Source organism: Lasiosphaeria miniovina, assembly GCF_030549165.1.
Source record: "Lasiosphaeria miniovina strain SMH2392-1A chromosome Unknown B0T26scaffold_5, whole genome shotgun sequence".
Lineage (NCBI taxonomy): Eukaryota > Fungi > Ascomycota > Sordariomycetes > Sordariales > Lasiosphaeriaceae > Lasiosphaeria > Lasiosphaeria miniovina.
Genome location: NW_026848224.1, coordinates 1,420,404 through 1,435,522, shown reverse-complemented (window position 1 = coordinate 1,435,522; position 15,119 = coordinate 1,420,404). Strand labels below are relative to the sequence as shown.

The following is a 15,119-nucleotide window of genomic DNA, read 5'->3' as shown; positions in this document are numbered from 1 at the left end:
GACGCGTGTTGCCGTATCCACTCGTTCAATACTAAGGCATCTACTCTCAGCCTCATAAAAAATACCCCATATCGATTACCGAAAGGCATTCTACCACGTAGTAAGCCATAGTTGCGTTTTTCTAGGCCGATAGCTCATAACCCTAGTTTTCTTTCTGCACTCGATACCCCTAGTTTTCTTTCTGCACTTGATAACGTCAAGGATTATCTCATGGGATGCTTTCCGCGTCTCAGCCGTATAAGGCCGATCGTACCACGAGAGCGGTTCTCTCACCAACTTGATGAGGTTCTCTATATCGGTGAGTGTTCTGTCTCCATCAGTTCCGAAAGGTTCCTTAGCCCAGGTAAATTAGCCCAGGTAAACCCGTCTATCTGAACCTTGATTAGACGCTAGATTGATGTCTTCCTAGGCCATTGTGCAAGAGGCTGTGTCTTGATTAGCTTGGATGTGCACATTTTGCGCTAGCAATCGGGACAATCCTGACCGTGGAACAATTGGCAACTATGTCAGTACTTAAGCCTAGATTTTTTTTTGGCTGGACGTGGTGGCTGAAATGGGTACCTCAGTATGACTGTGGTCGGGGAGTGGTGTGAGGAGGAATTTCCGTTTGCTCGGGAGATGGGCGAGGGAAATGTGCTAGGTACAACCCAGTTTGGAAGTCCATCTGACGACTGGAATCTGCACGGAGTGGTGCGAAATAAATCTGTCCGAAAAGTCGTACGCACCAGTGTCGTGGGCTGAGAGCTGTTTGCTAATTAGCGACGACTTTCCAGTGCGACTTTCACGTAGTACAACAACTCGCCCAGCTAAATGACGGCACCATTTTGGGAGCCACGGGGCAGATCGCCTGAAACACGGCCAATCCGCCTTTTCCTTCCCGTCTTCCTCCATTCTGTTAGCCCTTCTTCAGCTCTGCCTGCATCATTCCTACCTCCCCCTCCCCACCTCTTCTGATTATGTGACAAGCCAAAATGATGTCAGACCTGATCATCTCAGATACCCCTTAATTTTGGGGGGATTTTCAACACCACATCCTACCGCTGAACACGTGTTCGTTTTACGACAAACATTCGGCGCAAACAGTGGCGCACAGGATTTGTTTGGGATAGGACTCAAATTACATTGCTTGATGCTCACTCGCACTCCAGAGTCATTATTATAATCAAGTCCAACTAGCGACTTGCGAAGGAGTATAAAACTGGTCTCCACGTCGATAACAACTCCTCCTGCTTCGTGCCTTGAACCACAACCACCACTATCCCACCCCACCCCTACAACCCATTTACGCGACCTTGCTCGCTGCCCACAATGGTTGACGACGAGACACTCGAGAGACTGGCCAAGGCTTCAGACAACGCGTACCAAGAAATGAAGTATATTGGGGACACAGACGCGGAAGCGAAGATGAAGGCCGCGCTTAAGGCCATAGAAACCATGATAGACCTGCTCGAGGTTTGTGAGATAGACGAAATCATAAAAAAGGCCGCCAGAGCGAGAACCGTCAACGTTCGGGACTTCTTGGAACATGTTGACGCGGACGGCCCCCTTGCCGAGTCCAGGAAGGAGCTCGTGGAGCTCATGGATAAAATGGAGAAGTGTGTCGAGTGAGCGTCTTGTAGCAAGGCTGGAGTAGTTGAGGGGTGCTGATTTAGTGTTGCACGTGATATGGATTGATCGAACCTGGTTAAAGAATATTTGTACTCTGCAGTCTTGTAATGCAGAGTTGTTACTTTCGTGAGTACCTCTATTTTACAGCCGTCAACTTCACTTTTTCTGCCGCTCATGTCATTTCTAAGCCCTCTATTTCCCCTATCAACCGCATGTGTTATCTCGTTTTCTACCACCACTTCTTCAGGGGACGCATTTCCGGATCATACCTACGTTGCCAAGGTCGCCAAGTTGCTGAGAATGGTTCAATCAACGACTGTGAGCCAACCATCATTCCCTCTGTCCCTTAGAATACGGTCTAATTTCCACTCAATAGACTCAAGAAAACGGGTCACCGTAAAATGACCCCATCTGAGACTCCTTCGGGCTCGTTCTTTATTAGAATGTGCATACACGAACACACCCACCAAGCTATTCTACAAGTGCGAAAGCGCTTATTTTCCACTCTACGCGGGGAGCCTCGCGGCCCGCATTCTCGCCAAGGCAGATTCCCTGAGCCTCATTGCCTAACTTCGGAGAGCCTTGTCGGTCCACATCAGTATCGGAAAAAGACTGATAGGTCAAGACAGGCCCGAGTGAAGCATCCTGGCCACTTATCGCGCCAATGAATACTGCCCAGAAAATGTCGCCTACAGGCGCGCAGGCGACGGCGCTTAATTCTGCGACCTGAAACCCGATCCCCCCTCAACTCCAGGCGCAGCGCCCGAATCCATCCTTAGGTAATTAAACCACAGCACAGCCACTTCGTGTGGGTAATCGTCTAACCTGAGCTACGTACTTGATCAGATAAAGTAACTGAGGTCCTGATTATCTTATAAAGGCAATGGAAACCCGCACTCGATACTCCCTTAGCTAAACAACATCAACCGCCCAAGCAAGTCAAACCCAACCAAACACCAGACTCAACAACCTCCCCAAAACCTCGCTCTCAAAATGCAAAGACACTGGAACCCCGACCGCGTCCTCGACGTGACCGGCCAAGCATGGTCAGGCGGCATCCAGTGCCGCGGCCAGAACAGCAGCGGCAACCGGTGCGGGTGGATCAAGCACGGACGTGCCGACGAAGCCCAGGACGCCCGCGACGCGTTGGCCCGCCTCGAGACGCTGGCGCGCAGGCCGCCGTCCGCCGTCACTGCCGCGGACCTGCGCGCGCTCGCCCCGCTGTGTCTCTGCAGGGGCTGGCACATGCGGCAGAGCGACACCATCGTAGCGGAGTGGGAGGCGGCGCTGGCGGCCTTGGAGAGCCCGACGCCGGCTAGGGAGGTCGGTCCGCCGGAGGAGGAGCATGAGACTGATTCCGGGTACGGGTCGCTACCGTCGTCTTTGTCACCGTCCCCGTCCAAGGAGGTCGTGAGGGCGCCTGTGCCGAGCGGAGTACTACGTGGCCGCGGAGACGAGGGCTTGGAGCTGCCTGTCTCGGACAACGCCGCTAGGTCGGAGACGCTGCAGCAGCGCCTTGCCGAGTCGGTGGCGGTGGGGGGCAAGGTCCTGGCTGAGAGGGATTCCCAGCTGCGGGCGCTGAAGGGCCGCGTGGCCGACGCAGAGGCTGGTCTGAAGGACAAGGACAAGGAGCTGGAGGCTATTAGGAAAGAGCTGTCGGTGTGCGTAATAAGGAACCAGAAAATGGCTGCTGTGGTGCAAGACAAGAAGGCCGAGCTACATGAAGCGGGATTGAGGGAGGAACGCAGGATTGGCATGAAAGACATGGAGATTGAGAGCCTCAGAGAGCAGCTGGCTGCTGAGCGCGCGCAACACGCCACGGACATCACAAACAAGGACACGAAGATGCAGGCTTTGGGGAGCAAGAGCAAGCGCCTTCTCGACGACGCTCGGCGCCAGACCCAACAGGCGGAGTCTGAAATCCGACAAAAGGAGGCCGAGCTTCAGCGGGAACAGGCCAAGCTCGCCAGCTCACAGTCGGACGCATCCATGCTCGAGACTGAAGTCACTCGCCTAAGGGGCCGAGTGCAGGACCTGGATAGTGCCTTGAAAGCGGCACAATCAGATGCACTTGCGGAACTGCCCGGTGCAAGCCTTGCTGGGCAGGCTGTTCTTTATCGACGCAAGGAAGGTTGGGTTTGGTCTTTGAAGAGGTGGGCAAAGGCCGTGGATCCGACACATTCGAGGAAGCAATCTCAAATCTGAGATGGGAGTGTTTGGCTGTTTCTTTTGCAGAGGACGAATCATTGGGTTGTGAATGTGCAGTGGTGAAGCAGGTCTACCACATGGTTTATCGAATGATCTCTCGAGTTTCTTGGGTTATGTTTCAGTAGTATAGAGCACTTCCCCTTAGTAGCCTCGCGTTAAGCAGGTCTATGACCTGAGTTATCGAATGGTCTTACTGGCTGGCTCGGTTGGTTGATGCGTTGGTAATGGAGAGCACTTTCGGCCCGGTGGCGTCATTCATCTTCCTAGACGGACAGAATTTATGTTTATTCGTCATTACTTCACATTTTTCTTATATCGTAATATGTCTATCTCATACATTTGGTGCGCTTTATGTGCCCGGGGCGAAAATTTTGATCATGAATGGCGGTGGCAAGGTTCGTAAGTCAGCCGGTATAACTCTATCGGTGCCGTTTAATTATTTTGACTTTTTACTATACCGCGGTAAATGCCCGTGTTAAAGTTTAATGTGCACGTGGTAATTGGTATGAGGAATTTCAGTCCTGTAATAACCCTAATTGTGGATGTCCCTCCTTCAGACAAGTCTTTTTGAAGCAGACGAAATATAACATGTCTATCTCATAATGGGCCTTCACATCCAGGTTTCCATCTTATACGAGAATTAGTTTACTGTCTAGGCTATCGTGAGACTATATGAGCCATCTCAAATTCACCAGTGCTGTCGACTGATGTCATGAACAGTTTCCGTTTACTTATGTGTCAAAAACCAACACTCCTTCAGCAGGCAGTGGTTATAGTTGCAACCAGGTAGTAGTATAAGAGCCTGGCTCTCGCGAGCTCAAGTATCTCTCAATCTCTCTTCACGAAGCTATTAAGCATTGCAGTAACCACACCATAACGGCAGTGTTCGTTACCAATCTCGCCTGCCTGATAGCCACCAACTCGGAGCTCGAGCGGCTCGCCGACACGCTCTCGGGCGACCCCGAGACGTGGACGGAGACGATGCGCGACACGGTGCAGGAGATCTGCTTCCAGGTGATGGTGCACCACAAGTCGCGGGAAGAGCTGGGGGACGTGGCCAGACGCATGGCGGGCGACGAGGACGCGTGGGAGGCAGCCGAGGCCGAGATCAAGAAGTGGATGGGCGCTACTGACCCCTCCGTCCCGCCCGACGACTACTACACCGCGCGCGACGTCCTCTGCCTAATGGGCCAGGAGCTCGTCCGGCTCACAGAGGTTGCCAAGGCCATCTCGGCCCAGATCTGGGGCATCATAGACGAGATGCGGGAGCAGATGCACGCCGAGCAGGTCCAGGAGCAGCTGCGTGGGAACCAGGAGGGGCCCGACAGCCCCAGGTTGGACTAGTGATTAGGAAAGAGATGGCTGATGGTAGTGCATGAGAGCTGTTACTCTTGAGGGCTTTCTTCTTTTTCTTTTTCTTTTTCTTTCTTTTCCTGTTTCAGAAAGTGAAAGTAATCGGCGAGTTTTGGGGTAGACAGTCGCATATTCAGGTCATCTTCTAAAAAGGAGTTGCTGAGTCGCGTTCTATTTTATTAAGGAATCTAGAAATAACTACACTACCCCGTACTCGAGCTACGATACACCCTTCGCGCATGTTGGCATAAATGATGAGACCTCCAGCTACGGTATTCGTTGAGGTGCTTGTTATATGTCCTGTACAGTACTTGTGTGTATCCGTACCTATGTTTAGTACCTATGTTTAGTACAGAAGGCGCTGTAGACTGTGGTCTACTTCGAGATAAGAAAAATCAGGTTATGCGACCATCTGCTCCGATTGACAGGTCCCTCAAAGTTTGCGGCCTAAAAGTCCGGATAATTAAACCGCGTCCCAAAAAGCCTCCAGATAGCCCACTCGTCGGGGCTACCAAAATGCCTCTGACCTAGTCGCAAGCTCTTGGGCTAGGTGTGGGCGAGTAACCCTCCCTCAGGTCAATGGCAAGCAAGACGCAGTGGAAGTAAGGCCAAAAGGGGTCTGCCGCGCCAAAATAGGGACCGCGATAAGATAAGGCGAGCGATTAGGTAATGTGTCTGTCGCGCCTTAAATGAGGGCGCTTGGCGTGCACCAGCAATTGCGGAAACGAGCCTTGCGACATGGGACCGGCTCCCCCGAACCCGTGAAATTACTGCCTCGTCGACCTGGATTCCCCATCATGCCGATAGCCGAGCAATGGAGCAAAAAGGAGGCAAAAAGAAAATCGTGACGAAAGTGGGGTTCGAACCCACGCTCTCTTTCGAGAAGTTGAAGTAAGCGTGCTTTTCTTAAGTCAACCGCCTTAACCTCTCGGCCATTCCGTCGTTGCGAAGCGCTGAAAATTTCGCCTCTTAACCGCTCTTAGGGAGCGCCACGCGCTACTGGTGCGCCGTTGCCAGGCAGCTGCGCCCCTGAACTTCTGAAGCTCCACTGACGTCTGGCATCCAACGCGCTAAATCTTTAGTAGGTCGGTCGCTGAGAGCCTCCACTCCATTCTAGGTCGCATGGTGAGCGAGAAACTGACTACACCCATCGTCTTACACACCGCCCTTACGAAGTATACCAAGATATCTCTTTATTTTACATTCATTTTCAAGTCCGCGGTGACAGCGGTGCTAGGATTCCTACTTGTATATTGAGCGAGAAATATTCCGTAATAGTAAGGTCCCTGTTCCGTTTCTGCTATAGCAATACATTGGAATCGGTCATTGCTAGAAATACTTGTGCACTCATTGGCGATGAAGTTGGTAGGGTTTTGGCTGGCTTTTGAAGATGATTCCTAACGAGAACTTGTGAGACGCTGGGCAAGTGTATTATTATATTTGTTGGACACCTAACACACATTCCCATTACGTATCTGCCTAGTAACAAAGCATTGAAGCCAACTTATATTAGCTTCCATGCTAAAACATTGATGGACGGTAGTAAGACTCGTCCTCAATTGCCACTCCGAGCAACGTTTCCCCCACATTAACGTCTATTCTGGGGTCGATGTTAGCAAAACATCGTGCTGTCAGCATCTAAGAGAACTCAGCCTCCATCTTAACGGCGTGCAAAAGCCCAAAAACTTCCTCGGCGATGGTCGAGTCCGAAAATATCAGCTCTAGACTACCTTTAGACACCTGCCTGAAGGTTGAGTTGGCTTTCTCTAAGGGATGGATGGAGATTCGCTCTGGGGCTGGCCTCACCAGGTCGTGGAATGCATAATAGACCCAGCCTCGTGATTATGATTCCGGAGTTCGAGGTAGTTTGGAATATTGATCCTCCGAGCCGTCTAACGTCTAGGTAAAGCCAAATCATCGTCGGAGGATAGCCTGAGTGCTAGCATGGCACTCCTGCCTGATATGATCTTGATCCTGAGCTCGACCTCGGAGAGCTGAGGCACACTAGTCCATTTTTCGTCGCATATGACCTTCGCCGCGGTCCATGCCTTCGCCTCGATGGTGTCAACGAGCTTCCGGTTAAGGGGCCGGAATGGGCTGGGAGCTTCGGCCGGCGCTGGCTGCTCATCTGGTCGCGTAGCTGGCTGCATGTGGATGGTGAACTCGGCCTCCTCAAACCGTGGGTGGTCTCTGTCTATGACGACGAGCGCCTCCTTGACGTGCTTCCGCGATTCTTGGAGGGCGGTGACTTTCTCGTCGACTTGTTTCAGCAGTTTGGCTAAGTCGTCTTGGCTTTGGCTGCGGACCCGACCCTTGTCAGCGAGGGAATCCAGGCAGGCAGGCCAGTGCGAGCACTGGATCCGCTAGTGGCAAGAAATAAAAGCGACCGTACCAAGTCGAGACCTGCAGCATGAAGGATATCGTCTCGCGCTCCTTCGCCAGCGCCTGCCTGAGGAGCACGACCTCCTTGTTCCACAGCCAGCTGATGCAGGTGAGTAGCTGGCCCTTGGCGGACTTGTTCGTCTTGATCTTGGACTTGTTGACGCAGTCCTCGATCTGCTTGAGGGTGCGGCGCATGTGGCGAACAGCTCCCGGCAGCTGTCAAGAGGGAGCGCGTGCGAGCCGGCGTCTGCCCCGCTGTCCTTCTGGGCGACGAGTAGCGCTTTCAGCGCCAAGAGCGCAGCGTTCAGCGAGCTCAGCTCGGCAGTCAGCTCCTCGACGTAGCGGGGTACGTCAGCCACGTCGTTGATGTACTCGTAAAAGCCGAGGAGGATCTTCCCGCTAGTTACGCAGAGGGTTGAGATCGCGGTGGCGGGGAACGGCTCCATATTCGCTGTTACTATCGGTGCTTGAGAAGAAGATGCCTCCGTTGATGAGTCGGTTCAGCTCTGGAACTGGAAGCTGCAACACGACAGAGTGTGGAGCAGAAGCTGAATATATGGCCAGCAACGTTCTGGTTGGTTCGTACGCGTCGGAGCCTGGTCTGAAATTTACACGATCATGTATGATAATGTGCAGCAGATTTCATCCCAGTCAGCCCATTGGCCCCCTGTCATTATGCCTTGGCGTCCAATGGCGTGTCTTTGTGTGGGAGCTCCTATCAGACACCTGAACAAACATTCCACGCCCCCCCGTGGTCTCCAGCACATGTTGGTGTAGTAACAGTAACAGTGCAGGTGCCTACCTAGCCAATTTATCTATGTAGTAATTCAATGTGAGTTTGGCCGTTTGTCGTTGCCGATTCATATTTCCATGTAATATTCTTAAGATCACCACGCCATCCTCGCCGAGCCTTGATCAGTTTAACAAGCGGAAGCGAGCGAAACATTGCCTTGACCACTGAATAACCCGTAAACGGAAACTCCCCAGGGGTTTTTTTTGCTTGAGTGTGACTCAATAATTCCACCCGCCAGGGTTGAAAGTTTGAAGCTCTAGTCACCAACCTTGGAGGAAAAGAAAAGTAAAATGAAGCAAATTGTAAGAGTCGCGATTAAGAGAAGGGTAATCCAATCGGGTTGAGAAAACCTAAACAAGTCTCTTAGAGCTCGGCTAATGGCGGGGATGATTGGTGTCAGGAACTTGATCTCTTACCAGGATCGGACACATGATATATTGATCCTAGCCACCCTGTTTCTTCACTTGCAGTCGTGGTCGCTTTTTTGCAAAAATCTCCGCAAAAACCATCGCATGGTCCAGTAAGATGACGCGGCACCAGCTTCAGGCAGAGAAAGAAGGGGCTATAGGGCCACAACCGATATAACAAAGTGCATTGCTCAATGATCTGTCGGGCTTGGTTGTCCAGCTGTAGCGCTTCTAAGGAACGTATAGATCTACTTGTTGGCATCTTTTGGCGGTAAGCTTCAAACAACACTCGGAGCCTTTCGATTTAGACCTTGTTCTCGGCTGCCCCTACGATTTCGTCGCATGAACGAATCATCTGATCCATGTGTTCAGTTACGTCTCAAAGCTGTTGCAAAGAGGCCGAACTCTCCTCATCTACCGGGACTTGTTCACTTCTCCGTTCAAGAGCTCGAACCATGGTGTGCAATTGCAAAGAGGACCGTTGAAACTGTGAGATGGGGCTTTTCAGGTATGTAATCCAGTCAAGTCTCTTAACTCCCGGATGCTGGAGCTGTCGCTCGAGGTAAGCCGCAAAGGTGGGATTGGTTTGGACCCGGGCATTGACGACCTGGTGGTCAAACGAGAACTCGGTCGTGTCCAATGCGGAGGCGTTGTCTACAAAGATGCTCTCGGCAGTTCGCCGAGGACGGACTTGGGCACCCGGTTCTCAGATCTTGGGTAGGCAGCGCGCAAGACGCGAATGTCTCTACGAATATGGTTGATGGCGTCGCCTTGGCCTTCCAAGAGCTGCCGGGTGGCAATGGCCGATTGACTGTAGATGTTAGCACATGTGAGGTAAGAAAACGATCCTCCCATTCTGCCGTAGCAAGTTGTCCATAGGCAAACTGAGTTGTCTCACGTTTGGAAACATTGCAGCAGCAAACTCAGGGCCGTCGTCTGACCACGAATTTGGAGGAGCAGCTCTTTCATCTCACTCTCCTTCCACAAAGCCAAGATTTTTTGTGTCGTGGATAAGTCGCCGCGGTCGGTGACGGCGCGGTGTAGGGTCTCGACTTCCTCGTGGAGACAGGAATACAAGAGCATGCAGCCGGTCAGAGAAGTTTCGCAGGCCGGAGCCAGCTCTGGCCGCCCCTGAAACCTGCCGAACACCTCATCCTGGCGGGTGAGGAAGAGGTCTTGGAGTTGACTCAAGCTGGCGTTGATGACAGACAACTCGGTGCAGATTGTGAGCGTAGCATGGGTGAATTTCTTCTGCAGTTCGCTGAGGTGCTTCGTGGCCGAGACGCAGCTGGTGGCAATCCTGTAGTGGTAATGGAAACGGGGTCCATGATGGCGCGTCGTCGACCGGCTTCGCGTGTTTGACGTAGCCGGACGTAGAATCTAGAGGCTATCTGGTCAAGTAGCCGGACGCGGAATCTGGAGGTGTTGTGTGGTCAGGCAGACACGCGTTCAGCCGCTCGACGGTTTCCGGGGCTCCTCCGAAATGCAGCCCTCGTTGGAAAACGTGACTGGCCTCCGAAATGGGGGCCTCATTGGCGGAGACAATGCTGGATGAGGCTGTGCACTCCTAATAGGAAACTTAGCAGCGCAGGGGACTAGCTTATGCATGCTATTTTCCATTTTCTTCGCCCATCACGAATAAGAAAAAGAGCGAAGAAGGAAAGGACCAAAATAAAGGCAAGGGAAAGTATGGAGAAGAACCCCTATTTTCTTGATCTCAATATATCTCAAGCCCCTCTGACAATTCCAAGTCCCCTAAGATACATCTAAACCCTCGCCAACCAGTTAGAGTCTTCTCAAAGTGTTATAAGACCTCGGTGACACGTCTACTCCCACCCCAAAACATCTCGAGCTACCCACGGCACGCCTATGCCCATCCTAAAACGTCGACAAGCATATCCGACGAAGTGACCAATAAATACTCCAAGAGTCTCAAACACAAATCACGATAAGGCCGTAGAATGCGAGCATGGGCATACAAGCAACATGGGCCTGGGCCCGCGACTGTATCAATTAAACGAGAAATTATTGTCTAATGCCTCACTGTCAACAACCTAATTGTTACGATATTCCTGGAAGGACAAAGAGTTACAGTCTGTGACCAGTGTGCAATTGACAGTGTGATCTTGTACAAGAGCAAGAGCACGGGAAAGAAAACTCCCAAAAACAGACCAGACGCCATCGCTATGCAGCCATTGTATGAGTTGCCATCACCTGCTCCCCAAAGTCGTGGCTTCTGTGGATTTCATGCAGTCCTCGCGTCGTTGACTTCATTTCCCATCGTCATACCCAGCTGAACTAAAACAAGACCAAGCAAAAGACCCAGCAAAAGGGAAACAATAGACATGCATCTCGTAGTAATCTGCGTCTCGGGCGCTCCGGAACTGGCCAACCCGAGGTGGCAAAGACCATGTGCCAGCGCCGGAACCAATGAGGTCGTGGTCACGACGATTGGGAAGCGACGCTAGTGCTTCGTCGGCCGTAGGTCATGCAACTCGAAATCCAGATTGGAGGACTCGTATACATGGCCACCGGGGTGACCTGCGTCCGTGTAGATGTTGTCAATCGAGTGCTGGTGAAAAGTGTCATTGTGCGTGCATTGCAGGATATGCGGGAGACCAGGGGGCTTCGTAAGTCGGAAAATTCCCCATCTACAACAGGTGTTAGTCTTCACGGTGTCCCAGGCTGGGAGGGGAGGAGGGGAGGAGGGGGACCGACGAAGGTGTGTGCCGCGGCGCGCAGACAATGGCAATGCTTTCCGCCATCATGACCTGGTATCCAGCTTGGGTGTGCAAGTCTCGCGAGCTCATGAAACAGGTCTGCGTGGGGTGAGTGTGGATCCAGCCGATGACAATAAGATCCCTGCTCATGCAATACTCGATAATTGCGTTCTCGTTCTCCGTTTCGCACGTGTCCGACGTGCACTTTTGTTCGGGGATGAGCAGACACGAAATGAAGAGCGCGTTGTTAACGGGCGTGCCGCATAGAATGCCGCACATCTCCAAGCCTTTGTGCGTGTTGTCGGCGGCAACTTTCATGAATGCGTCGCGGAGCGTGCTAGGGAGGAAGACTGGCCGGATGGGTTCGCCGTTTTCGAGGTACGCAGCAGGCCTGAAGGTGACTCGCTCCTGCTTCGTGGTCTGGGAAAGTTTGGGGGGCAAGGCGGGGCCGACCTCTGTTCTGGGACTGCTTGCCTCGAACGGCGAGCTATATGCTAAGGGGTCCTTGTCTGGACGGGGCGGCGGAGGCCGGGGCCGGAGAGGCTCGTTTTCGGGGAAATCGATAAACTCCTTTGGCGGCCGCGGTGGTTGTACGCTGTACTCCTCCGTGCGCGAAGGCGGAGATGGGGAAACGTATCTGAATGAGATGGATTTGTTGATAGAAGGGTAGGAGTATGAAGCGGAGGGCGTGCTTTCGAGAGCTCCATCTTGAGATTCAGAGGCCCGTAGATCATCGGAGTGGTCCAGATGACGCCTGGTTGCTTCCATTTGTCTTTGGAGGTCATCGTCATCAATGGGCCTAGTCTCAGGATCGGGTTTCAGGGCATTGCGATTCCAACCTTCCCAGAAGCCCGCGTCCCGGCGTTTGTATTCATCGCCCTCGGCCCCCTCTGCGTGGCGTCGACGTCGGTATAGTTCTTTCTTCGCCAGATCTACCGCGAGATCTTGGTGGTCCCTCACGTCCAGAATTCGAGCCTGTGATGCGTGGTTCCACGATAGTGCAGCGTCGTTGGCCGCGTGCCTGGAGGTAGGGGATGAAGATATCCGTTGGGACTCCCTTGCAACATCCCTGCGGGCCTGGCGGGCCGCGATGAGCTTCAGGTACTGGTCGTAAGATTCGTCTAACTGCGGCCGTAAAGTCTCGAGAATCTCGATGATGGCGGGGATTCGCCTTTGTAGGGGCTTGAGGGCCTTGCGTGAATCGGGAGCTTTCGCCTCGGGGTGGCTGCCTAGGTGTTCGAGAACGAGGATGGAGTATCGGAGAAGGACTAGGTATGCTTGGGCGAGATTGCCCTCGTGTAGATAGACTTGACCCTGAAATTAGTACCCGCGCGTTAGCCCGCAGTCTCGTTGATGGAAGTTGGCGAAGATGCGAACCTCGTGATGGATTGTCTCGGCAGCACGTGCCCAGAATTTGAAGCCGATCCTAGGATTCCATTCATATTCCTTCGCCTTTTCAGTTAGTTCCCTAACACTCATGGGCCGAACCTCGTCCGGGAATGCGTAGTCCATCTTGACTGTACACAAGGCGCCAATCGCGTAGGACGCTGCGGAGCGAAATCGACCGACACCAAAGACCGGAGCGCCGGGGAATGCTACCGGGAGACTGAGGCGATGTTCTTTGCAACCATAGCTGGCTTGGGCAGTCTCGGAGCCTGGCGCCTTCGAAGGGTCGGATGGAATCGCACAAGGTTTGGTTTGCTCTCTGAGCTCTGCGTCAAAGGCGGCGGCGGGACCAGAGAGTTGGAAGGCCGCGTCGACGATGCTGCAGCATTCCCCACACCCCCACCACTGATTGAGGTTGCCTATGGCGGGGCAACTCAGCTTGCGCCGCAGATCAGGTGGTGTAGAGCACAGACCAGGTCCACCGACGACGCCCAAGACGCCCTGAACGCTGCCAAGGTGAACCGAATACCCGCTGTGTGCGAGAGGCTTGGACCCCCAAAAAGGAAAGCCCGTGAAAAACGTTCGCAGCAACGTTATGGGGGCATGGACAGCTGATGGAACGCTGACAGCGTCATATTGAGGTTGCACCAGCAAGTTTGACCGCTTCTTGGTGGCTTCTATCGGCTGTCTTGAGGGACACGAAAACGGCGTCGATTTCCATTTTCGTTTGGGCAACTGTGGGCGCAAGTATAAAAATCGACCACTATTTTTTCTCCTCAGTGGCTCACCTCGGGCTTCTCTTCTCAATATCTTTAAGCTTTCGGATTGCGTCTTTTTCCGTACATACTTCTCGAGCAGCGGTTATTTAAATTCTCGCTTCTTTTCCCGTCGACCACTCGGAAGGCCGTTCCGAATTTTCTCTTGGGTCCCATTTTCGATTTCATCGGGAATTTCCGGAACATTTAGTTGGGGTGGAAAATGTCTCTTGAACCGTGCCCCTATTGGCCTAGCCGTGAAGCCTTCCCAGCCTCCAGCCCTGGCTTGCGTTCGGCCGTGTAATTGGGCAAAAAGGCAAGACAAGGCTGGAAAGCGAGCCATGGGGCGAACAATGGGCGAGCCAAAATTTCAGCTATTAAATGCGCCTGCTGGCGCACCAAGATATCTTGGGTCTTTTCTGTTCTGTGTCTTTTCTGTTCTGTGTCACTTTTTTTCCCAGCACCTCTGGAATTACCTGCTATCTTTGATGTACGCTGTTTTTAAAACCCGGATATCCATCCTAGCTCAAACGCCTCCACCGCAAATATGCCTTCTTCTGTTAGTTCACAGGACACCTCCATAAACCAGAAATGTCAAGGTAAAAAAAAAGCAGGCCCGAATAACATCCGTGGGGCACAGAATACTGATCCGAAGTTACGACATAGCAAGCATTGAGGCGTGTATGGACTACATGGTCTCTGAGTTAGGCCGGCTGTATGTTCCACAAGAGGCCAGCTTGTTTGGTCTTCTGAGCCAGTGCCTTGCCAAGTTCAACGACACGTTCGCTATCGACGACAGGCAGGGAGTTCTCTCAGGCCCGTCTGGTCTGGAGCGGATTTTAAACTCCATCTTCGATACCGATTCCCGTGCCTTTGTCACGGACAAGTCCCTACGCATCCTGGCCGGACTCGACGACCACGACAAGGCCTGCTTGCTTGTTCAGGCTGTAGCCGGCATGGCCTTGGTCTTCCGGCGACTTGCTTCGGCATCGGCAGACCTGACGCCCAGGTTATTCTCGAGAGAACTCCAGCTGTTTGCCGAGAGCGAGCAGCGACGAAGTATGCTGGAGCAGGTTGGGGGCACCTCCTTGTTTAGCTCATGCTATACCAGGAGTGTCATGGTGGACTTTCTGGCGGCCGTGGTCGAGGAGCGGGAGACTGCCCACAACGAGGTTCCGTCGGCGAACTTCGTCACCGAGGACTTCCTCAGCGACAATGTTGCCTCGGAACGGCCATGCAAAAATATGGGGCTGCCGTGGGGATTCACCATCATGGCCATCAACTGAGGAAGGGATGCCACGAATCGAGGGTCATAACTGTACAATATCATTATAATCTCCATTCTGGGCGTAGAGCGCGGCGTTTGGGGGTATATTTTCATTGTTAGCAATATAGGTTATCCGCATTTTAATGACACATCTCCACGACCAAATCTTTCTTGGAACATTTTCCAAGAGATTACTTCTTGTTTTGGGGGGCAAACGACATTACGTATCCTAGGAATTAA

The 15,119-nt window shown here is 52.7% G+C and overlaps 5 protein-coding genes and 1 non-coding gene across 6 annotated transcripts; 3 read left to right on the top strand and 3 right to left on the bottom strand.

The window, feature by feature from the left end:
- Positions 1-1,308: 1,308 nt before the first annotated feature.
- Positions 1,309-2,178, top strand: B0T26DRAFT_677208 (uncharacterized protein; the record flags this gene model as incomplete). The annotated part of the gene is made up of 4 exons (XM_060440076.1): positions 1,309-1,595; positions 1,709-1,734; positions 1,856-1,926; positions 2,080-2,178. The coding sequence occupies 4 exons, from the start codon at positions 1,309-1,311 to the stop codon at positions 2,176-2,178; spliced, it is 483 nt and encodes a 160-aa protein (XP_060294112.1).
- Positions 2,179-3,373: 1,195 nt separating this feature from the next.
- On the top strand, positions 3,374-4,017 carry B0T26DRAFT_715272 (uncharacterized protein). Its single transcript, XM_060442234.1, has one exon. It carries the CDS (start codon positions 3,454-3,456, stop codon positions 3,811-3,813), a length of 360 nt encoding a protein of 119 aa, XP_060294111.1. The 5' UTR covers positions 3,374-3,453; the 3' UTR covers positions 3,814-4,017.
- Positions 4,018-6,014: 1,997 nt separating this feature from the next.
- Positions 6,015-6,111, bottom strand: B0T26DRAFT_t159. The gene has a single exon. It is a non-coding gene; the product is annotated as a tRNA-Leu (tRNA).
- A 950-nt stretch (positions 6,112-7,061) lies between these two features.
- Positions 7,062-7,997, bottom strand: B0T26DRAFT_677206 (uncharacterized protein; the record flags this gene model as incomplete). The annotated part of the gene is made up of 3 exons (XM_060440075.1): positions 7,062-7,467; positions 7,562-7,767; positions 7,824-7,997. 3 exons carry the CDS (start codon positions 7,995-7,997, stop codon positions 7,062-7,064), a joined length of 786 nt encoding a protein of 261 aa, XP_060294110.1.
- A 3,218-nt stretch (positions 7,998-11,215) lies between these two features.
- On the bottom strand, positions 11,216-12,983 carry B0T26DRAFT_649441 (uncharacterized protein; the record flags this gene model as incomplete). Its single annotated transcript, XM_060438093.1, has 3 exons — positions 11,216-11,402; positions 11,470-12,785; positions 12,849-12,983. 3 exons carry the CDS (start codon positions 12,981-12,983, stop codon positions 11,216-11,218), a joined length of 1,638 nt encoding a protein of 545 aa, XP_060294109.1.
- A 1,096-nt stretch (positions 12,984-14,079) lies between these two features.
- B0T26DRAFT_345204 (uncharacterized protein) lies at positions 14,080-15,116 on the top strand. The gene is made up of 2 exons (XM_060434515.1): positions 14,080-14,211; positions 14,268-15,116. The coding sequence occupies exons 1-2, from the start codon at positions 14,204-14,206 to the stop codon at positions 14,896-14,898; spliced, it is 639 nt and encodes a 212-aa protein (XP_060294108.1). The 5' UTR covers positions 14,080-14,203; the 3' UTR covers positions 14,899-15,116.
- Positions 15,117-15,119: the final 3 nt, after the last annotated feature.

Coding starts and splice junctions, on each gene's coding strand:
- B0T26DRAFT_715272 (XM_060442234.1), top strand. CDS start 3,454: ATGCAGGCTTTGGGGAGCAAGAGCAAGCGCCTTCTCGACGACGCTCGG.